Source organism: Mangifera indica, chromosome 19, assembly GCF_011075055.1.
Source record: "Mangifera indica cultivar Alphonso chromosome 19, CATAS_Mindica_2.1, whole genome shotgun sequence".
Classification (NCBI taxonomy): domain Eukaryota; kingdom Viridiplantae; phylum Streptophyta; class Magnoliopsida; order Sapindales; family Anacardiaceae; genus Mangifera; species Mangifera indica.
Window position 1 is genome coordinate 5435835 of NC_058155.1, and position 24018 is coordinate 5459852.

Consider the following 24018-nt stretch of genomic DNA (forward strand, 5'->3'; position numbering starts at 1 on the left):
GTGTATGGTATAGGTAGATGAATTATTGCACAAGAGATGCATTGATCTGGGCAGGGGTTGATGGGATACCCAACAAGGCTTGATAACCAAATCTGAAGGAATTCATGACCAACATAGAAGAATAACTACAGACAGTGTCTTCTAAATTAATAGGTTTCAAGTTATGTCGGCTTGAAACTGTTCAATATTGTTTCTACCAAGCTCAAGGTGATTTCATGGATATGGCGTCTTAGTTAAATTTTAACCTTGCAGGGTGCATATATCTAAACTACATACTAAGACTCAGTCTCAATAGTTTGCGAAGTATAAACCTTGAATTGTAATGGTGTTTACATTCCCAGGTGTTCCAGTGCTACCAAAGCCTCTTGCATGAAGACAAAATGCAAAGGCAAAGTCTTTGCACAAATGCGAATAACAAATGCGGACTCAGTCTGGATAATTCAAAATGACTGTATTTTGTTTAATATTTCAGAAGAGCGTTTGCTTGGCTGCAGGCACCCAAAAATAAGAATGTGGGTGTTTTTGTTTAGGCCCTTCTGGCGAACACTAGACTTTGGGATTGGTTTTATTCATATCAGGACTTCAAGTATTTCCGAGTAAAGCCAAATTTTATAGTATTTAAAATATTTTGGTGAAAAATAAAAGTAAAATTTAAGAATATCATATCGACATCAATAAATATATGTAGTATTATAAATAAATTAAATATCTGATGGTGGGGAGGCACAAGTTAATTTACATAGGCCAAAAGACTTATTCCCACCCAAGTTTTATCTACATCTAAGTTTTACCTGTGAAACTTTAAAAATTCAAACACTTATCTGTTTTTAAATTTTTGTTAAATTTTTAGTTAAATATAAGGGTAAAACTATTATTTCACTTATAAATTCTAAAAGTTTATATTATTTTCTCTCATTAATTTAAACAATTAATAATTTTCTTCATAATTAAATTTTAAAAATTTATCATTTTCCTCTTAGAATTTGAAAAACTACTTCAGCAAACAGACGACATCTAGCAACATCTTTTGATCCAACAAAATCAGTGTCGTCTAAAAATTCGACGAAAGGACAGTGTTATTGTCTAGATTTGGAAGATGCTTCATCATCCACAATTCAACAGAGAAGATCAGTTGACAATCAAATTCCCTAGAACCATCGAAGATGAAACCCTAGAAATAGAGGTGAAAAAAGTTTCAAAAAGTTTGGGGGGCGGCTACAAAAAAAAAATTGAAAAGTATAAAACCCTAAATTGGAGAAAAAGTGAATTTTTTGAAATTTAATTTCAGGAGAAATTGTTAGTTTTCTAAACAAATAGAGGAAAATGATATCAATTTTGAAGGTTTAGTGATAAAATAATAATTTTATCTCTCATAACTAACAATTTTATTTAAGTTTAATAGTCATAACTAGGTATTTAGGTTTTTAAAACCCCGAATATGTCTTTGGGAATGTGGTAAACCTTTGGTGGGAATAAATCTTTTGGCCATTTACTTAAAGAAACATGAGTTTTGTGCGTTTGTTGCTGGACATTCTGGTCGACTAAATAATTCCTCTTATTTTATTTTATTAATTTATTCTTAAGAGTTGTGACGACACGTCAAACATCCGAACTCAGCTCAACTGAAGAAGCAACATCAATCTGATTGGTGATCCCACTTAGGTGATGGTATCTGCAAGCATTCAATACAAAGAGTACAATCAGACACACTTAAAAAACTATAAAAGGAAAAAGAAATTGCAGAAATGATTGAACCCCAAAACACATGTTCAATTGAAATGCTCTCCGAAGTTATGTCAAGTTATGAGAAACTAGGTTTATGAGAAGAGGTGATCAAGGCTGTGAAGGGGCTTCTGGGTGTTTTTGTTTCTAGTGAAATTGAGTGTGTTGGGATTTTTTCTGTCTTGGAGGACAATGATGTTGTTTTGAGTTCTGGTTTTGGTTCTGAAAGGACTTTGACTTACTGGTTGCCTCTCGTTTAGGTTTGTTATCTTTATTTAGTTGTTTTGTTGGTTTTTTCATTTCAAGTTCTTTTGGATTTCATTTTTGTTAATTTTTGCTTTCTGGTTATGGTGAAAGTTTTAAGCTTGATGCTTGAACTTGATTTTAGGTGGAATTTTACTAATATTGTGTCTATGTGATGTATCATGATGCAAGTTCACACACACACACACATATATGGCCAAATGACTATCTATTAACTTTTGTTGATATTGTCAAAGATAAAATTATCATTTAAAAAATTAACATTTCACCCTAAGGTTTTTCTAGCTACCACTGTCGATGGTTAGAGATGGGGACAACAGTGTTCTCCCTCTCTTCCAACTTCTCTCTCAATCTTGTTTCATTTCTGGTCATCACTGATTGACGAAGACATTTCTTCATCTCCTGATAAAAACAACTCCATCTGGAAAAACCTTAGAGGGGTTTCGTTGATATCTAGAATAGCATATGGAAAAACCCTAGGGGGTTTCGTCGCCATTTGGAAAAATTAAAATTTCGTCAGTGTTTGGAATTCCTCTTCATCAATGGTTTTGGTTAATCGATGATGGATGGAAATGGAGTGAGGTTGAGAGAGAAGCCAGAAGGAAGGGAGATTGTTGATGTCTCTATCTTCGACTGGCAACAGTGGTGACTAGAAAACCCTAAATTGAAATGTTAATTTTTCAAACATTGGGTGGGGAAAATTTGTTAGATTTTTAAATTTAAGGGGAAATGTGATAGATTTTAGTTTTTTAAAAATATTTTGATAAATGAAAATTTTATCCTTAACAATAACGACAAAATTTAAAAAACGGATGGGTATTTGGATTTTTAATAATTAACAGGTGAGAGGTTAGGTTTGCATCAAACCATTTGTCCTCAACCTATAGGATAGTTTTATTATAAAAAGAGTGTTTTGGTTTCAAATAGGGGAAGAGAAGAAAAAAATATTAAGCTTTTTAATTTTGAGAGTAATAAACTTTGTTTGATTGTGAAAGGTCTTCGACAACTTGAACGACTAGAAAATGGAGGGTCTTAGACTCCTCGAATTGTTTAAATTATCTTTATAACTCTCCAATTAATGAAATAATTTTTATTTTATTAAAAAAAATATTAGAGTTTCTCTTATTTGGGTAGCTAGCTTTGGTTGATTGTGAGAGATCTTCGACACCTTAAAAGGTCAGAAAATTGGAGGTCACGGACTTCTCAAACTATCTAGTTTATCTATATAATTCTTCCTATCAATAAAATAGTTTTTATTTCATTTTGATTATGTCTGTTTTTTAACTATTAACACAATGTACTTTCAAGACATATAAGGTGGTCTAATTAAAAAATATATAATTTGACTGGAAAGGGATATAAAATATAAATTCTTTTCTCTTGAAATTTATTTGAATATCTAGCTACTCAAAATAGTAACAATTTGTAGAACAAAAGAATAAACGTTTTATGCACAGTGACTTAGTGTGTCTAATTTACTAATTGAAGCTTATATGATTTCATGAACTGAGCAAAAATCTTACCAGAAACATGTTTTGAGAGCAGACAAAAAAAAAATGATGCCAAACATACGTGAATGTTTCTTTAATGTGCAAGCTCAACTGTTTTTCTTGTAAGCAGAGTGTTGAAAATCTCAACAAAATGGAGGCAGATTATGGAGACAGCCCCACATTGGTCTGCACAGACTTGGCTGCCGGGGGACTAGACTTGGATGTAGATCATATCTGTTGTCATTTTTTTAGTTTCCACTGTCTTTCTTTCTTTTCCCCTCCAAATGTGCCTTTCTTTTCTCTCGGTTGAAAGTTTTCTCATGTTCTTTGGCATTTTAGATCAACTACCTGCATCTTACTGGAAGAACTGCTTCTATGGGTGCAAAAGGTAAAAATGAGATTATTGTCAATAAATGATTTCTTTTGTTCTCTTTTATCAGAGTCAGAAATTTCAATACTGTTAACCAACTTTTTTGTGTGTGCTCTGCAAAATTGTTCTAAACACTCAGCTCCACAAAGTCCTTGCTGTTTGATCTATGTTCTTTGTCTATGATTCTACCGAATATTGACCAAGAACAATGCATCGCATGGAAATATGCTAAAAAGCAGTTTTCTTGGCCTACATTTATTCTTTTTTATTTTTTTTTTCTCTTTTCATCTTCAGTTTTAATAATTTTTTCTTTTTTTCCATGTTAAGATGAACTTATTTCTAACTAGGAAAGTTCTTTTATGTTTTCTTTGGCTCTGTTTATATGGACAGAGACTTTTCTGATCAAGTAAAGAAATTATTGTAATGCCTGGCAATTTATTATCTTTGAATATTGGAGGCTAAATTCCACATCAATTTGAAACATCCTCCTACTTTCACAGGGAAAATGACAAGCTTATTGGCTGAGCATACAGAGGAGGCAATCAGAAAGGATGAGAGCTTGAAATCTCTCACTACCGATAATTTTTGGAAGGACGTTGCCAGGGATAAAATAATGCAGGACAAGGAGAAGATTGCTAAATTGGTTAGTGTCAAATCAAAAGAACAAGACTAAATCTGCATCTGAAAAATCTTGTAGTGTCCTTACCTAGTTTTCATCTACCCATTCCTTAAACAAGAAAATTCTCATCCACAAACTCTGGAAAAACATCTGCTCCTGCAAAATCGTCCAGGCCAACATTTAAGGTATCAAAGTCAAAATCCACCACAAGTGACTCCAAAAAAGCCTTGTCAGGTGGGAGGAAGCAAACAGAGAGAACAAAGTCCGGCTCAGGGAAATCTAGTGCTTCAAAACCAAGTGTTGTCGGGTTTACAGGACGGACTGACAAGAGATCAAAACGGCCTAGTTAATAGTAAAATTCTAGATCAAATATGCATTACAATTTTTTCTTTTTCTATTTGTAAATTTGTTGAATGAAATTTTTTGTAGTTTACTTAGTAATATTTGTAATTTCTTATCTATATGGTAATGGAATGGTGATTCTGGGTCTAGATTGATTTTCAGCTCATGTTCTTTTTAATTATGTAAGTTCGACATGGCCTTCAGCATGAAATCCTTGTCGAAGAGTTATGACTAATGAAGTTGGTTTGTTGTGTTGACAAATGCACATAAGAGATCAAGTGACATTCATCTTGTCAAAGAAGATCCGAGTACACTTGAACCTTGCAAGGTTCTTACAGTGGAAAATAACTCTAATATTGGCTAGATCAAGAGTTCCAGACAAGAACTTTGAACACTATAGCAGCATTCTGAAGAGTTTCGCAGTCTCATTACTTCCAGGTAAGCAGCGGACGAGGAGTTTTTGCAGGAGTAACAACATTTCCCTCAGAATCATATATGATGACACCAGAAAAATCAGGTAGCTGGCACTTTCCTCCCATAAGTATGTTCTTCTGCCAAACTGGGACTCCTTGCTGTTCACAACTAAACATGCTTTCATCCCCATTACTAAGTTGATACTCCTGGAATGTTGTTTGCTGCTGTACAACAACCTCATTGTTGAGCTCTATGACAGGATCTTCATCGAGAAAATCATAACAGGCAGCCCTCCAGCGACGGCGCCATTTGTGTGAATGAGAAGCACACATAAACAATGCAAAAGCACACAAGAGAAGAGATGCCGCGGCAAGCCCTCCTTGAGATGTGCTCAGTGCTGGTGGTTTGAAGTGAAGTTGGCGAGCCATGAGATGATGAGAAGCCTGATGGTTAAGTCTATGTTGAGACACTGAGGGAATTTATATGTCAAGGAAATGGGTTTGGTAGAGTTTGATGGATTTGATAATACTGAAACTTTAAGTTGGGGAGATGCTTTTGAGGATTTGGTTTTGGTATGGTCACTTGTGTTTCCCTGGAACGGTTGAACAAATCAAGTTCAGGGGACAACTGCCTCCATTGATACTCCCCTCTCGTTAATAAATAAAATTATGTGTATAACTTTTATATATAAGTAATAATATATCATCGTATGATTGAGAATTGTTTTATATTTAATTTTTAATGATCAAATAATATAATAACATACCGTTGTTTGTATACAAAATTAGATATATTTTATTTAGGAAGATAATAAGTAAGTTATGTAACCTCTATCGACAAGGTAAAAGACAAAATTTAACTCACCAAAGTGAAATGAGCAATTTTTAACATATCTATTTGATGAGATACGGAGAATGTTAAAAGCAACAAAGAAAATTTGCATATGTTTGATTATGCTAAGGTCATATACCATTGGCAAACCTCTCCAATCCTATGTATAACCAACAGTGACATAACCTTACTATCATATTAATATATACTTTCTGTAAATAGGGCGGATGCAAACTAGGTCGAGCTAGAACATCTTTTGGTTTAAATTTAGTTTAAATAAAAGATAGCTTGGTTTGAGTTTAATTCGAATTTGTTGAGTCAAAATTAAATATAGTTCGAGTTTGATTCGAATAAAAATGTTTCTATTTGATTCAATTCGAATTCATTACTTAAATCAGCGATTCAAATTTATGACTTAGCTTGATTTGAACTTATTATTCGAATTGATGGTTTGAATTTGTAGTTCAAATTTATACAAAATCACTTATTCGAAGTCATGAATTCGAATTCAATTGAACCACGATTCAAACCCCAATTCAAACTATAAATTCAAGTTAATTCTCAAACCATGAATTCGAACTAAACCAAACTACGAATTTGAATAACTGATTTGAGCTATAAATTCAAATCGAACTCGGATTGAACACCTCATAACTTGAGTTTGGTTTAATTTTAAAAACAAATCGAATTTTTTGATTTGAATTTGAATCAAATAAGCCAACTGAGTTAGTAAAACTGTGTATAATTCCATTCCCATTTAATTCGCGTATTAAGTATGACATTTCAAAATTTTGAACCTAAAACATATTAAACATGTATTTTACATATTTTCCATATTAAACGCATATTAAACATCTATTTTATTCGTTTTTCTTTTTTCTTAATTTTTAAAAAATCTTAAATGGCATTGTTTCGATACCTAAGTTTAAAGTACAAATGTGTGCCTTTAATTTTCAATTAATTATTATAACGTCGACAAAATTTTTTTTTTTTTTCAAATCCCCAAATTCTCTATTCATTACATTAGGTTCATATTCATAATAATAGTAAAAATATTTTTTACATAATTTTTTTACATCAAATCAGTATTTTTTTTTGTCAAACTCAACTCTTCATTTTCATTATCCCCCAAAAAGATAAACTTTTTGCTTGTTTATAACTTCATCATGGATTGGAGGCATCGATCATTCATTAATCTTATTGTATATTCACCTTATAGTATAGAATATATTGTATTATATTATAATAATTAATTAAATATTTTACATATAAATTATTATATCGATTTTAATTAGAAATTTTATAAAAATTACTAAAATTATTATTATTATTATTATATTTTTATAAATATATTATTAATAATATATTATATTAAATCCATATATATGTATTTCATATTTTTTATCCAAATTTTATAATTTTTTTATAAATACATTTTTTATTATTTATTATATTATACTCATATAATAATATTCATGTCTTTTACTCATAACTAGAAGGCCAAACGACTATTTCCCACCCAAGGTATGTTGTAATGACAAGTTTCCCCCCTTTAACTATGGAAATACCAAACACCCACCCATGGCCAGTTAAATTTAACAGAACCCTAACGCCTGAAAATTTTATCTCCTTTTGCCCCCCTAAAGTTTGAAAACAAAAATTTCCCCCCAGCCTAAGTTTAAGAAAATGGCAGTTTCACCCTAGGGTTTGGTTTTGAAATCTCCGGCGACCTCTCCGGCTCCGTTGCCGACGGCTTCTCCCTCCCGAAGAATCCTCTCCTTCCGGTGATCGGTTTCCTCCCATTTGGAGGCCCGATCGTCGCCGGAAAAGCGGTGGGAGACGAAGAACTTCGTCGGGGAAGACGAAGTTCTTCGTCTTCCCAGACGAAGACGACGGCTTCGTCTTCGTCTGGGAAGACGAAGAACTTCGTCTTCCCCGACGAAGTTCTTCGTCTCCCACCGCTTTTCCGGCGACGATCGGGCCTCTAAATGGGAGGAAACCGATCACCGGAAGGAGAGGATTCTTCGGGAGGGAGAAGCCGTCGACAACGGAGCCGGAGAGGTCACCGGAGATTTCAAAACCAAACCCTAGGGTGAAACTGCCATTTTCTTAAACTTAGGCTGGGGGGGAATTTTTGTTTTCAAACTTTAGGGGGGCAAAAGGAGATAAAATTTTCAGGCGTTAGGGTTCTGTTAAATTTAACTGGCCATGGGTGGGTGTTTGGTATTTCCATAGTTAAAGGGGGGAAACTTGTCATTACAGCATACCTTGGGTGGGAAATAGTCGTTTGGCCTAACTAGAATATTCAAATTTTGTGTAGATACTGAGCGTTACGTTACCACAGTACACGTGTGCCAACAAGCTCCGTACATATAACAGCGGTCTGGGATTGATGACTGTCCTCAGTAGGGTTTAACATTAATTACTGTTCTTCTTCTGGGAATCAAAAGACTCAAAACCTCTCAAAAATGTTCAAACGCTCACAAATTTTACTCTTTAAATCCATCTTCAAGAACCCTTTTAGGTCTTCTCCAAGACCCGTTTCTCCATTTCTCCTCAATTCACTCTCTCAGATCCCAACTCAGCCCCAACTCGGCGCCGACCCAGTCCCATTCTCGAAGCGTCAATTTTGCACAATCCCATATTCGTTAACCTTGCAGAAATCCCATCTTGCTAGACCCTACAGCACTGAGTCGGGAGCTGAGTCAGGGGCCGAGTTGGATTACAACAAAGAAGTGGACATGATAAACCTGAAATTTGCAGAGGCGAGAGAGGAGATAGAAATGGCAATAGAGTCAAAAGAGACGGTGTACTTCAATGAGGAAGCTGAGTGTGCTCGAATTGCTGTGAAGGAAGTTTTGGATAGGTTTGAGGGGCTCTTGGGGAAGTTAAAAGATAGTGAAAAGGAAGCTTTGCAGAGTTCTATGGGGCTCAAGATTGAGCAGTTGAAAGCTGAGCTTAAACAGTTGGATGACTGATTGACTCATGAGGTTGGAAAAATTTATTGTAGTGAATTAAAGATGATTTTTTTTATAATAAATTTTTAGAAATCTTTTGTGGTATTGTATAATTTTGATCATTCAATTTTGTTTCGTGATGCATGATTCTATGAGATTCAAATTATTGTGATGTATGGATTCTTTGAAATTGGAATATTGTACTCAATGGTAAACTGGTCCTTTTCTAGTTCCTTTCCGGAGATTTTGTTAAAATGCATGAAGTTTTGAATTTTTCTTGAGCTTCCTCTAGAGTCTACATTACTGATCTCTCAACTCCAGGTTTTGTATTATAATGTTATTTTTGGCACTCAGTTCCTAGTTATGTAAATTGGAATACTGGTATTTTTAGTAAAGTTTAATGATCCAGTTGTTTTAAGTATTAACTCAATTAACATGCAAACTAAAATCCAATTGTATGTGCTTGCAAGAATTTAATGAGAGCAATCGGTCAAAAATAGGTTGATCGCAAATTGGATTCAAACTTCAATTTGTTACTTTCTTCTCAGATCGAATTATTGCAATGGGTGAAAGGTTTATGAGAAATTAAAGAGCATATGGCGAGATTAGTTTTCTCCCAGGGATGGCATGGTTTTGAACTAGAGAAGCAAGAAACCCTTTGGCTTTCATTTCAATTGCTTTTCTTTCTATTGCTTTGGAAGTAGTATGATTTATATAATCCTAGATGAAAATCCACTGGGGACAAAAAATCCCACTTTCAAATTCATTACAGCTCTAATCCTCTATCCTTAACCCTAATGAGATGAGCAGTCTGATCATTTTTTGAATGTGGCTCCAATTAAAGACACAAGCATTAAGAAGCAAGCCATCTGGGTTCATTAGGGTAGGGTACCTATGAGTGGATATGAGTCGAGTCAGCTTGGGCTTGAATTTATATTCAGCTCAATGAGCCAGACTCAAACTAAAGCTCCTGCTTGGTTTCAGGGGCTCACTGCCGTCACAGCACCAATTACTTCTCTAATGATTCTTCTTTTTTTTACTACTCTCCATTTTCTTCTGAGTGTTAATGTTCATCATTCGAGCTAACTCGAGCTTGAATTTGAATTGACCTTTGTTTGGATTTGACTTGGTTCAAATCCACCCATAATATTAGTTTGGTTCACAAGTTAAATTGTCAGCCGGGGAAATTATTTATGTCAACAATCATTACTAGGAATAATATTAAGCAGCGCCTAATATAAACAGACCAGGAGCAGAAGTATAATCTGCGAACGATGACAAATCCTGCAGAACAGTTTAACCTTAAACCCTGCCGTCCTAACTTTTCTGGGTTTATGGTTCTGGATGCCTGGTGTAATAATGTTACAACACAGAATTTTGAAGCAATTTTTCTGTGAGATCACCTGTGACATTTGACTGAGATGTAGATTGTCTAGTTGTCTATTTTGCTGCAATCTATTACCATTTCTGTTGATATTTACATATGATTAGACAGTTTTATCGCCTTCATTAGAACTTAAAATTGGATTTAAATTAGATGTAAAGAAGCCCTGAATTTACACACTTCACTAATGATGTTTTACTCACCAAATTGCTATTCTAATGGAACCTGAACGTTGATCATTGAGAAAAGACGAGACAGATCTTCGAGCTTGTGTTACATTACATTTGAAAGAAGATAAGATTTTCAATGACAAGGAAAGCCTAAAAAGGCATGAGGGGAACATTGGAAAATGCACCAGTATGGCTTTGTGGGACAAAGGTTGCTTCGAAGGTTGCTTTCAGCGAAAGAAGAAAGATGTTAAGCAATTGAACCAATAGTGGAAGGATTGAGTTTTCATTTTCATTCTTCTTTTGTTTGTCCTTTTTTTACTTGCCTCAAAACTTAATCAAGTAGATATTATTCGTTTTGAAGTAGAACTTCATTTTCATTCACTAATGACATAAGATGCCAACAGTTTCGCAATTAGACTAGAATTACTCCTGTCTTCATCTAAAAATCGTGATTTCCAAAATCCTGAACCACAAAGGTTTCAGTCCATCCCACTAATGCTGAATAAATATGTGGCTGGAAATGGTTTTCCTGTTGAGAAAGGCAAAAGGCTTTGATCATGTGATGTTCATGGCTCTACTGCCTATTGGTCCATAGTCCCTTGTAACTATTTGTCTAGGAACATCCCCTTTGAAGATGCACCAAAACAAGAGTCAAAATATCCTAAGCCTCCACCTTTCTCTTTTTCATCATGTTTACTTTGATCATCTAAAAGAGAAACCCTGATCATATTTTCTCCATATTTTGTATCCATATCCGTAACAACAATGTCCTGCCAGGTTAAAACACTGCACCTGGATGTTGGATCTTGCATTGTTTTGTATTTTATGCGAAAAAAGTTTGAGAGTAATGAGTTTGTGATTATTATCTTATGAGATCTTTTTTTTGCAGAAAAATTAAAACAGAGTGTGGACCAAGAACAAGTGAAGTGAAGGATTCTGAGAAGTGGGGAAAGCCAAATCTATTGTCTGGCTTTGACATGTGGGGAATGGGAGTGGGCATGGCCCTGCTTCTTCTTGTCTCCTTTTTCCCTGCTTCTTTGGTCCTACTTCCGCCATTTTTATTATCAGTTGCTTTCTCAAGCTTTTCCCCTTTACAATATTTTCTCCATTTTAGTTCACAGCAACTCTGCAACTCATAGTGCTAGCACATTTTTTTCACATCCAACATTATCGGTAACTCTATAACTCATACTTTATAGATAGATCTATCACATGGTAGCTTTATAACTCATATTGTATAGATAGATCTGTTAAATTCTACGTCACCAACAGTGGTATACTCAAAGGGATCCTCTTAACCCCTAAAATTTCATACTAACCCTTCTTAAATTTCATTATATCTTTTCACTTTAACCCCCAAATTTTTTTTTTGATAAGTTAACCCCAAAAATTTTATCTCTAAGTCTATCACTACTTTTATCACTAGGGCTATCACTGGTCACCAGTATGCAAGAAATTGTTTTTGGTTTCACATTTGTTTTACTCTTTCTTCTAGATTTCAAGATGGCTCTACAAGGTTATAGCTCATGGTAGCCTTTTTGTTTTCTTGTATTGAACTTGGAATACTTTCCCTGACAATATTCAACCTAAAATCAGGCTGAGATTCTGGTGGATTTGGAATTGTCTCTGAGTTTCCTGAATTCAGGCAAAAATTCAGGAAAAAAGTAACACGAATCAGTGAGCAAAAACATGGCGAAGAAATAAGAAAACAAACAAAAACATAAAGCAAAAAAGGCCACATTGATGATTCTAAAACTGTACAAGAAACCCCAAGATAACCATCTAAAGCTGCTCTTCCTCCACTCAGTTTCCTCTCCTTGTATACTGGGATGAGAAAGTAACTCAGTTACCAATGTTGAAAGAACTAATAAAAGTAACAAAAATAATAAGAAATCTAACTTTGATTTGAGGACTGTTTTATTAGAGGTTGAGAAGTTTTGCCCCATTCTTCAGGAGGGCTCTTCACCTCCATTAACAATGCAACGACTTCCTTCATTGTCGGTCGGTCTGCAGGAGAGGAATTCACACAAAACATCGCAATGCCTAGCGTTTGAAGCATTTCTTGCACTATTTGGTCTGGTAAACCTTGGAGTTTGGCATCTAGAATTGATACAGCTGGTTCAAAGCTTCCCATTTTCTTTTTCACCCATTCAACTATGTGTTGTCCATCAACAACCTGGGACTCAACTGCACTCCGGCCACTTAGGATCTCAAGCAAAACCACTCCATAACTGTACACATCGCTCTTCTCGGTTATGCGCATGGTGTATCCATACTCTGCAATGTTGGTTGCATGATCATGTTAGATATGGAACAGAGAACTTAAAATAAGCTGAATCACAATATGCAAACATGAAAAATATTCGAATTAATGTCATAAAATAAAGAAATGAACAAGATTCTTGCCTGGGGCAATATAACCATAGGAACCAGCTACTCTGGACATATAATGGTGGTAATTTGGGGAGTTCATCATCTTTGCCAATCCGAAATCTGCCAAATAAGCCTCAAATTTGGAATCTAGAAGTATGTTATTGCACTTGACATCTCTGTGAAGAATAGCAGGAACACAGTCATGGTGGAGATATGCTAGACCCTGAGCTGAACCGACTGCAATCTTATACCTGGTCTCCCAATCCAAGTTTCTATTCCCTTGCAAAAGCTGTTGTAGATTACCATTGGATATGTAGTTGTAAAGCAGAAGCTTAATACTTTTATTGGAACAATAGCCAAGGAGCTTGACAATGTTTCTATGCCTAATGTGTCCAAGAATTTGAATTTCAGCAGCAAAAGAGTCCACTGGTTCTCCATCTCCTTTTGTTTTCCAGAGCTTTTTCACAGCAATTATATCACCATTGGGCATTTCAGCCCGGTAGACGATCCCAGAACAGCCTTTACCAATCACATTTTCATCTTTCAGACAACTCAGGATGTTGTCAATAGTGAAGTTGAGCTTCTGAAAGGGAATGAAGGTCCATGGATAGGAGAAATCTTCAGCTCTTGAGGAAGAAGGCAATGTTCCCAATGATTTCGCTGCCATGTACCTGTGAGTTTGAGTAACCAAAATCCATGAAGCAATAACAGCTATGGTCACTGAACCCAGGATCACACAAATCAAAGATATAGTTTTGGCAGACTTCAATCCATTTTTTCGAATGAGACCTGAAGAACAAGTAGATCCATCCGTGGATATGCAAAGATTGGGGTTCTGAAGATAGGAATTGGAAGATAGAGTTCTGAAAAATGTGGTAACAGGAATAGGACCTGAAAAGTTATTGTAGGAGATATTCAAGGAAGTGAGACTAGTAAGAGAACTCAGAACTTTAATTTTGCCATATAGCATATTGTGAGAAATATCAAGTGATTGCAACTGTGTCAATCTAGACATTGTCTCTGGGAGCTCTCCTGTAAGCGTGTTTGAGCTCAAGTCCAAACTGATACTTAAGCTTGTCACATAACCAATTTCTGGTGGAATAGGGCCAGATAGACTATTATAGCTCAAATCAAGCAGAGTCAGTTTCTGCAAATTCCAAAAGGATTTCGGAATTGACCCTGTAAGAAGATTGTTGTTGAGGATGAGCTTGTTCAAGTAACAGAAGTTTCCAAAACTTTCTGGAATTGCCCCTGTAAAACTGTTTCTACTGAGATCAAGCTGTTCCAAATTCACAAGCTTTCCTAACTGAGATGGAATTTCTCCAGTAATGTAGTTATCGTGCACATCCAGTAGCTCAAGAACTGTAATGTTGGCAATCTCGAAGGGCAGACCACCAGAGAAACGGTTCATGTACAAATCAAGAAAGACCAAGTTCTCCAATTGACCAATCTCCTTCGGAATCTGCCCTGAAAGCCGGTTTTCTCCCAGCCTCAATCTCACTAGTGACTGACAATTTGAAACACTTTTAGGCAATTCGCCAGATAATGAATTCCCTAGAAGCAGAAGTTTGCTCAGCTTCTTCAAGCTGAAAATCTCCTCTGGGATTGACCCAGTAAGCTTGTTCCTCGAAAGATCAAGTGCATATAACTCTGTGCAGTTGCCAAAAGACAAAGGTATCATTCCAGACACTGCATTACCCCACAAGAAAAAGCTCTGCAAGTACTTCAACTTCCCAATCTGCCATGGTATAGCACCTGATAATTGATTCTTATCAAGCTGCAGAGTGCTTAAGCTTGAGCAATTGCTCAACTGCCATGGAATTAAACCAGTGAGTAAATTGTCAGACAAATGAAGCAGCTCAAGAGCCCCAAGCTTTCCCAAGTCACCAGGAATTTCACCAGAAAGATCATTAGCAGAAGCATCAAACACAACAAGAGATGAACAATTTGACAACTCAGCCGGAATCGGTCCAGACAAGGCATTGCCCCAGAGAAGCAAACTAGTAAGTTTCTGCAACTTACCCAGTTGAGGAGGTATTGAACTAGTGAGCTTGTTCATATGCAAATACAAGTTTCTCAACTCCACACACAGCCCAAGTTCAGGCGGTATTGAACCAAAAATTTCTGTATCATAAAGAGCAAGAGTTTGAAGATTGATTAAGTTACCAATTGTGGGAGGAATCACACCAGAAAGGCCAGTGGCTGCGGCTCCGAATGTGGTGAGATTTGTAAGAAGTCCAAGCTGTGGAGGAATCTCTCCTGTCAAGTATGGGTTGCCCCCGATTCTAAATTCTTGAAGAGAAACAAGAGACCCCAACTGAGAAGGAATTGAACCATTAAGCACATTGTCTTGCAAACAAAATACTTGAAGTGAAATTAGGTTTGCAAGCTGAGGAGGGATTCTTCCAGAAAGTCTATTGGAGTTCAAGAAAAGAAACTGAAGCAATTTCAGTAGGCCGAGCTCCGGAGGAATGGAGCCAATGAGGGAGTTGGAAGAGAGGTCTAAAAGGCGCAAATGAGTGAGTTGGCCAAAAGAGGGAGGGATGGTGCCTGAAATGTTGGTGGAGGAAAGGTTGAGGAGTTGAAGAGAAGAGAGAGAGGAGAGTTGTGGAGGTAAAGAAGACAAATTGAGGAAAGTGTTTGGTATAGAGAGGGAGATAACTCTGTTTTGAGGAGAACATGTAATGCCTTGCCATGAACATGGAGTTGAGCTTGAAGAGTCCCATGAAGAAAGGATTGAAGAGCTTGCCTTTGCAGAAGGACCAGCCGCTGAGAGAAGAGAAAGAAGAGCTTCTCCATCAGGAGAAAGTGAAGAAACCAAAGTGTTTGTTGACAACAAGAACAAGAATGAGAAAAACAAAAGAGAAGAAGCGGCCATAGAAATTAACCAAAACCAAAAAAGGAAAAAACTTTGAAAGCTAATGGAATTTCAGGAACTGGGATTGATGAGAAAATGAAGGTTAATGTAATGGTGGAAGTCTTAGTAACACTGAAGAAGATGGTGAAAGTCCACTCTTGGAGGCAACATCCATGTGAAAGAGATTCATAACAATACTTAAGCTTCACACTAAAGAGTTGAACTCGAAACTTATACTTCACAAAACAAAACAAAGATAAATCTTTAATCGTCAACCTTCATCAATGGAGGTTCTGATCAAAAGAAACAAACAAAAAAAAAAAATACAGGCCTTTCCTTCTGCTTAGCAAGCTCGATGAAAGCATGCACAGAACTCCATCATCATGCTCATGCATGCCATGAAACGTATACGCAAACTGGGTGAATGGTTTCAGAATTGAGTGGTGGTGGTGGTGGTGGCAGAGTTCTGAGAGGAGAGATTTGGAGAGCGTAAGTTTTTGAGAGGGTGTGAGTTGATTGTTTTGTTTTGTTCTGTATTGTTTTTGGATTTAAATACTTCAGAGTTCAATTAAGATTTTTAATCGAGTGAGTGGGGCGCCACTGCTTTTTATTTTGTTTTATTTTACTAATTAATTAAAAATTAAATTATATTTTTATTTTGCTTTTTCGATGGCCTAAATTGCCCTTGGTTTTGTTATCCAGGTGAAGAGGCAATGAAGCCTTAAAATGTTTTCGGTTATATCATATCATCGCCCTTGTTTGTCTCTACATCTCCATGTGTCACGATCTGAGGGATGTCAACAGCCATGTGGGCTCCACGGAAATGATCGCTGATTTTGAGGATCTGACGCTTAGGATTTACTCTGCATTTAACGATGCAACTAATCCAACGGTCAGGGTCTGTAGCATAACTATTATAATAATAAAACTATGTGTACCCATTTTTTGTACACAATTTATGTACATAAATAAGGTATTATCATGTGATTAGATATTTCTTTATTATATGATGATACATATTTTAAAATTACTTAATTATATGATGACACATCACTGTGTATATAAATTATATACTAAAAATAGATACACATAGTATTACTCCTATTATAATAGCAAAAATCTTTTTATTTTAAAGCAATGTGTTTACTTATTAAAAAAAAAACAAGATAAATTAACTTAGTGCTTAAATCTTTATAAAATTAATAAAATTATATATATTTTTTAAAATTATAAATAAATAGATATTTTATATATATTATCATATAATTAAATAAATTTAAATTAAAAATAAAATAATATTTAATTATTTAATAATACAAATAAATATATACATTTATATATTCAAAATTGTAATACATAATATATTACTTTTATAAGATACAAATTATTAAATAAATATATTTGTCCATAAAAATTAAATAATTAATAATGCCCGTCAAATTCTTAATAACCCAAAAGAACAAGGCCAAACGACTAAGTCCCACCTAAAGTTTATTATATTTTATTAATATCTTTAATTATTAAAAATTTAAATATTCATTCGTGAATCACTAAAATTAATAATTTTTTTCAAAATTGAACTTTGAAACATTATTTTTTTTTTTAAAGTTTTCTTTTTCCTCCTTTTTTTCGATATTTTCACTAGCAGACTTTCTCTCCATCCCTTTTTGTCCCCTTTTTTTGGAGTTTTCTGCTCATCTTCATCACTGTCTTCTTCTAATACTGAAGACGTTTTGTCATTGAATGACAAAGTTAAAGAGAAGACGTTGGAAAAAAGGAGAGAGAGAGTTTGTCAGTGATGGCGTTAGAAAAAAGAAAAAAAAAAAACTAAAAAACTATAGGAAAAAAATATAACATTTCAAAATTTAATTATGAGAGAAAATTTGATAATATGTTTATTATTTTTAATATTAAATAACGATTTTACCTCTAAAATTTAACTGATTTTATTAATTTTAACCACTCAGTAATCAATGATATATACACTAATTAATCATCAATACTAATATTGATATTATGTATCAAAATATAATAAAAAATACCAAAAATAAATAATAAACAATCTGAAATTGATTTTTTTGTAACAAAAAGATCTTATTTGAGTTTAACCGTTTTTTTATGATTAAATCAATTATACTAAATAAATAAAATTTTATATATAATAATTAATTTTATAATTATTATATTAAATAAATTAATAATTCAATTTTAATATATAGTAAATAAGAGGCAAACAATAACACTATGTAAAAAAATAATATACATACTTTTATATATAAATATTACTATATTTTTATATAATTAAGTATTATTTTATTTATTATTTTAAATTATCTAATATATTATTATTTATATATAAAATTATGTATACGGGATACTGAAAGGCAAAACCGAATGACAAGGGTCCGAGAAAAGAAATGAGGAGTGAGTGTGTTCTTCTGTGGTTGTGCATTGGAAAAGGAAGAGTTTGATGATCAAAGCTTAGGAGATTGTGAAAGGTTAAAGTAAAAGTGTAACAGCAACCAACTAATTTAATTTCTCTGTCTTTTTATTTTATTTTATTTTATTTCATACTTAATAATAAATCAGTTGGCCCTAAACGCGGAGGCGTGCATATAGAGAAAAGTTTCACCGGAGCATCTTTATTTTAGTGTCTGTAAAAATTTTGAAATAGCATTGATAGACCCCTCATTATTTCAAATACAATGATCTCCCCCATTTCATTATTTCTAGTGTTTTACCCCTTTCAATTAGTCCACATTAAGTTTTATGTAAGCGTATAAGATTATATTTGAATCGAGTTTATTTGAGTTAGAAGAAAAGTTTAAATCTATTAAATTTAAATTTAAATTTAAATATGAAAATTAAATATATTTTAACTTGAGTTTTACAGACATTTGACTCATCAAGATCGTGTGTCTAAAAAATTTTAATATAAATCAATTAAAATAATATCATTTTAATCAATACGTATTTAAATGACATTATTTTAGTTATGTTTTGTTTAGTTATAGTATGAAATCAAACTTAAAAACTCAATTCAAACTTGAACAACAAGGTGAGCTTGAATTTGAGCTCGGCTCGGCTCAGCTCGATTCAAATAGAGATGATACATTAGTCGAAATCATAGGGGTGTAGATGAGATTTATGAAAGTTATTAGTATAAAATGAAAATTGGACAGTGAAACTACTGTAGAGGAGTGAAATTAAGTAAAGATAAAAAAAAGGGATGAAATTACCGAGGAAGAGGAAGTGGGTTCGTTTTGGGAGTGGAGATTGCCACATGAAATACATAATTTTCTCTGATTTGGGAATAAATTAGGGCACACTTTACGATTAGGGTTTTTGATCTAGGGTTTGACTCTGTTCTATCAATTTAGCCGCACCAAATATCCTTCAAACATGGCCAAATGACAGTTCACCCCCAAGTTTTAGTGTATTTTTAACGTCAAACTCATGGGATTTGAAAAATCCAAAGTCACACTTATGGGGTTTAAAAAACTCAAAGTCACACTCATGAGGTTTGAAAAACCCAAAGTCCCACCCATGGGCTAACTTCCATTAAAAAAAGTAAAGGTAAAATCGTTATTTCATTAATTATATTAAAAAAATATAAAATTCATTCTACTTTCTCCCGAAAGCTTTAAAAACTAATAACTTCACCCATGCCTAAAGTTTTTTAACTTTCAAAAGTAACATTCCCTCCTCCAAAACCTAGGGATTATTTTTCAGACATTCTCTGACCACCATCTCTGGCAACCGACGACAACACTTCAACCCACTACTCGTCAGCCACCAAGTCGCCATTCTCTAGTGGAAGAAGAGGTGACAAAGATGAGTCTTTGGTGCACGATCTAGAAGCTTCAAAGGTGGCCAGTGAGATGGTGGGTTGAAGCTCTTTCTCCGATGGTCGAAAAGCCTCTGAAAACTAAATCCTAAGTTTGGGGGGGGGGGGGGGGTGAACATTACTTTCGAAATTTAAAAAACTTTTTGACAAGAGTAAATTTGTTAGTTTTTAAAACTGTGAGGGGAAAAACTTAATGAATTTTATGTTATTTTAATATAATTAATGAAATAATGATTTTACCAATACTTTTTTAACATAAATTAGCCTATAGGTGGAATTTTGAATTTTTCAAACTTCATAGGTGTGACTAAGACTGCACTAAAACTTGGGGGTGAAATAGTCCTTTGGCCTTCAAACATTTTCAACATTAATTAATAGGCCAAGAGTCTTATTCCATCTAAGGTTTAGTGTATTTCAAAACTTCCACCTATAATGTTTGAAAAATCTAAATACTCATTGATTATCTAACTTCTATTATGACTAAAGGTAAAATCGTTATTTTACAAGTAATAGTAAAAAAATATAATTTTATTTTATTTTTCTCAAGTTTTTAAAACTGACAATTTTCTTCCAACCTTAACTTTTTGTGTTTTGAAAAGTGACTTTTTCCCTTTTCACATTCCTAGGGATTTTTTTCTTCCCTCTATGGTCACCATCTCCACCCTTTTCCTCCCATCAATTGTCTCTCTCCTTAGTAGAAGATGAGAAGACGATGACATCGTCTTCATTAAAGAAGAGACAAAAATGATTTGTCAGTTTTCAAAAACCTGAGAAAAAATATGATAAAATTATATATTTTATAATATTATTGAGAAAATAATGATTTTATTCTTAGTACTAATAGAAAAATCAAACAAAAATTAGATGACAGATGGGTATTTAACTTATTAAAATCTTGCAGTAGGTGTTTGAAAATACACTAAACATTGGGTGGGAATAAGTCCTTGGCCTTAACAAAATTTATTTTTGTGTAATGGGTACATTTATATTTATTTCTTTTTTAATTATATATTTTATAATTTCTATAAAATCAATATTAGATTATTTAATTGACAAAATTCTGAAAGTATTATAGAGCATATTTTAAGGTGCCCATAATTTTACATTTAAAAGTGTATTTACCTAATTATTAGAGGGTTTATTCACTTATCAAATTCCCATAATTTCAGAAAATTTTTTATGCAAAATTGATTATTAAATACATTAATGATAATTTTTTAGTTATTAATATATTAATAATTAGGAGATTTGAAAAGCTACAATTAATTGCATTTAGTACGCTTTAAGTATCATTAACTCTTGCATTAATTAGTAATGTCCAACCTAACTTGCTTAGGTTACTCAAAGATTTTATTTTTATTTTATATTAATTAATTTATATGTGGAGAGATTTAATTAATAAATATTAAGCGTTGGATTACAGTTTTATTAATTAACTAGGATTAATGATAAAAGGCCAAAGAACTCTTTTCCACCAAAGGTTTGGTGCAAAGACAGAACCATACTGCAGGGTTTTAAAAATCCAAACACATATCCATCCTTAAATTTTCACTAAAGCTGTGGTTAAATATAAGAGTAAAAATATTATTTTAACAATATTATTAAAAAATATATAATTTTATCTCATTTTTTCTTCCTAGATTTTAAAAATTGATATTTCACCTAGGTGTCAACTTTAAAAAGTGATTTGTTTTTTTTACCCAAATCTTTAGGTTTTTTCTTCATCTCTCTAGCCACCAGTGACTGTCAATTTTCAACCTAAACCTAAGGACAACGTTCATCTTCCAAATCTTGACGGTGAAGCATTGTCTGCATTGTCCTTTGTTGGACAATGTTTTGTCTGGATGATGAAGTGTTGTTCTTTGTCATCCAAACGAAAATTTTGTCCTTCGAGAGAGAAACGCTACTAGGAGAAAGCATTATTAGGAGAAAAATATAGAAGAAGGAGGCCATCGTTCACCAAAGGAAGTGATTGAATTTCAAGATATCAAATCCTAGGGGGAAAAATAAATTTTTTTAAACATAATTATAAAGAAAATTATTAGTTTTCTAAACTAAAAAGGAAAAATAAGATATAATTTTATTTATTTTAATATTACTGATAAAATAATGATTTTATCTTTAATCGTAATAGAAAATTCTTGGGTGAGTGGAGATGGACTAAACCATGACTGGATGTTTAGGTTTTTGAAATCCTGTGAATATATTTTTGTCTTTATACCAAACCTTGGGTGAGAAATTGTCATTTGGCCATAATAAGATTAATTAGGAAGGTCCCAAGTAGTTCCCTCTCAAAGCTACAAGATTCATATAAAAAGCCTCCAATGTTTACTGTTATAACTTTATTTAATTAATTAAATCTAATATTAAATAGTCAAATAAATAATTTGTTTTGCTGTTGTTTAAAAGATTACAATTATTATGCTTTATCCACCTGATTTTTAGTGGGTTTGACCGTAGTTTGACTTAGGATTCTATTGTTTTCTCGATTAGTGGGTGATAATAAATTAATTGCGGTGAACTGGCCAATCAGAACATGCCAAGTATTTTATTCTCATTAACCACTGATTAAATTATAAATTTAAATTAATTAATGGTTAATGAGAAAAAAATACTTGGCCTGTTCTGATTAGTCAGTTCACCGCAATTAATTTATTGATTCTTCTTAATTTTTATATGCCTTTGCCTATACCCTTATCTTTAATAATAATAAAACTATATACAATCAATATTAGATACTCAGAGATAGAGATAACAATGATGAGAGGTGGAGAGGAATTATCACTCCTCATCTCCGACCTATCTCTATTACAGAGAGGACAATAATTTTTTGTCTCCTCCTACAAAGAAAAATATTCTCTCCATTTCAGTTCCCATCTTTATCTCATAGAGAAAAATCTTTATCCCGTACTCTTTAATTACAATATAAATATATTAAATAACAAACTTAACTAAATTTAAAACCAAAGCACTATTTTAATTGTCACAAATATCATATATTAACCATTTTAATATACATAATAAAAACATTAATAAATTAAAAAACATAAATAATCTAAAACTATAAGGATATGTTACTATTTTAAGTAAAAATATTAATATAAAAAGGCGAGGATGGAGACAGGCACGAGAACATGACATGTATCCCCTTCCTTGATTATAGGGATATTTTTTGTCCTGTCCTAGTCTTTCTTCGTGTTTCTATTGGGAATCTCCTACCCATTAAAATCAGAGAAGGTCAAATACCCTAAATTATGATCAAAATTGTCATATCTATTTAAATGATATGTTCAATCATATGATGATATATCATTTGAGTACTTAATTATCTATTTTAAACTAGGTATACAGAAGATTGCTGTTTTCATAATGATAGTTAATAAATAAAGTGAACATTATATAGACATATAGATATATAAGGAATAATGTTATATATGTTATATACATAATAAAAGTCTTACTAAGTTATTTATACTAGCAATATGTTATTGAATGATTTTAAAATGAGAGAAAAAATAAATAATAATATCACTCAATCAATTGTTGTCATATCAGCTTGTATAAATAAGTTAATATAATTTATTTACATAATTTTATTAGTATATAATAATCTATTTGGTCATTAATTTCGTTTTAATTTACTTATATTTGAACTAATTACAAATAGATTAATTGTATTAATAAAACTCTGTATATATATTTTTGATACACAATTTAAGTATACAGATAATGTGTCATTATGTAATTGAATAATTTTAAATTAAAGATAAAATAAAATCTAATTATATAATAATACATCATCTGTGCATCTAAATTATGATTAAAAATGTGTACACATAACATTGCTCTAATTGTATATACACGATTAAGCTTTAAAGTTCTTGAAGGGTGCATTTGATTTGGGTAATATTTTATTACTAAAATTAAAAAATTACCTTAAAAATAAATTTCATAAAAAATTACTATATATAAATGATTAATATATTTGATCAAATTTGATAAATTTTGTTTGATATAAATAATTATTGTGTTTAATTAGAAGTAACAAAAGAATATTGATATATTATTTTACTTAAATATCTTTGACTATAATTATTCTAAAATATTTTTTTATATTACTTGTTATATTAATTGAAAATATTTATTTTTGTTCTGAAAATTAATAAATAAAAATATAATTATAATGAAATATTAAAATTATTTTTATAATTTTTTAATACCTAAAATAAAAGTAATAATAAGATTATTATTTATATTATATGTCATATCACTATTAATAATAAAATATTATCAGAATATTTTATTATTTATAAATGAAACATAATAATATAAATAATATTAAATAGATTAATAAAATAATTTTTATTTACCATCAACT

The 24018-nt window shown here is 32.6% G+C and overlaps 2 protein-coding genes across 2 annotated transcripts; one reads left to right on the plus strand and one right to left on the minus strand.

Moving 5' to 3' along the window:
- Window positions 1-8444: 8444 nt before the first annotated feature.
- On the plus strand, window positions 8445-11723 carry LOC123203047 (embryogenesis-like protein). The gene is made up of 2 exons (XM_044619208.1): window positions 8445-9042; window positions 11453-11723. The coding sequence occupies exon 1, from the start codon at window positions 8521-8523 to the stop codon at window positions 9028-9030; it is 510 nt and encodes a 169-aa protein (XP_044475143.1). The 5' UTR covers window positions 8445-8520; the 3' UTR covers window positions 9031-9042; window positions 11453-11723.
- A 524-nt stretch (window positions 11724-12247) lies between these two features.
- Window positions 12248-15814, minus strand: LOC123203673 (LRR receptor-like serine/threonine-protein kinase RGI5). Its single transcript, XM_044620119.1, has 2 exons — window positions 12985-15814; window positions 12248-12840 (listed from the first exon to the last, which is right to left on the minus strand). Exons 1-2 carry the CDS (start codon window positions 15812-15814, stop codon window positions 12458-12460), a joined length of 3213 nt encoding a protein of 1070 aa, XP_044476054.1. The 3' UTR covers window positions 12248-12457.
- Between the last annotated feature and the right edge of the window lie 8204 nt (window positions 15815-24018).

What these genes read in the sequence shown, in the direction of transcription:
- LOC123203047 (XM_044619208.1), top strand. Translation starts at nt 8,521, where the DNA reads ATGTTCAAACGCTCACAAATTTTACTCTTTAAATCCATCTTCAAGAAC.
- LOC123203673 (XM_044620119.1), bottom strand. Translation starts at nt 15,814, where the DNA reads ATGGCCGCTTCTTCTCTTTTGTTTTTCTCATTCTTGTTCTTGTTGTCA. An exon ending in CAGAGTAGCTGGTTCCTATG is followed by an intron (nt 12,841 to 12,984) that starts GTTATATTGCCC and finishes CCAACATTGCAG; the next exon opens with AGTATGGATACACCATGCGC.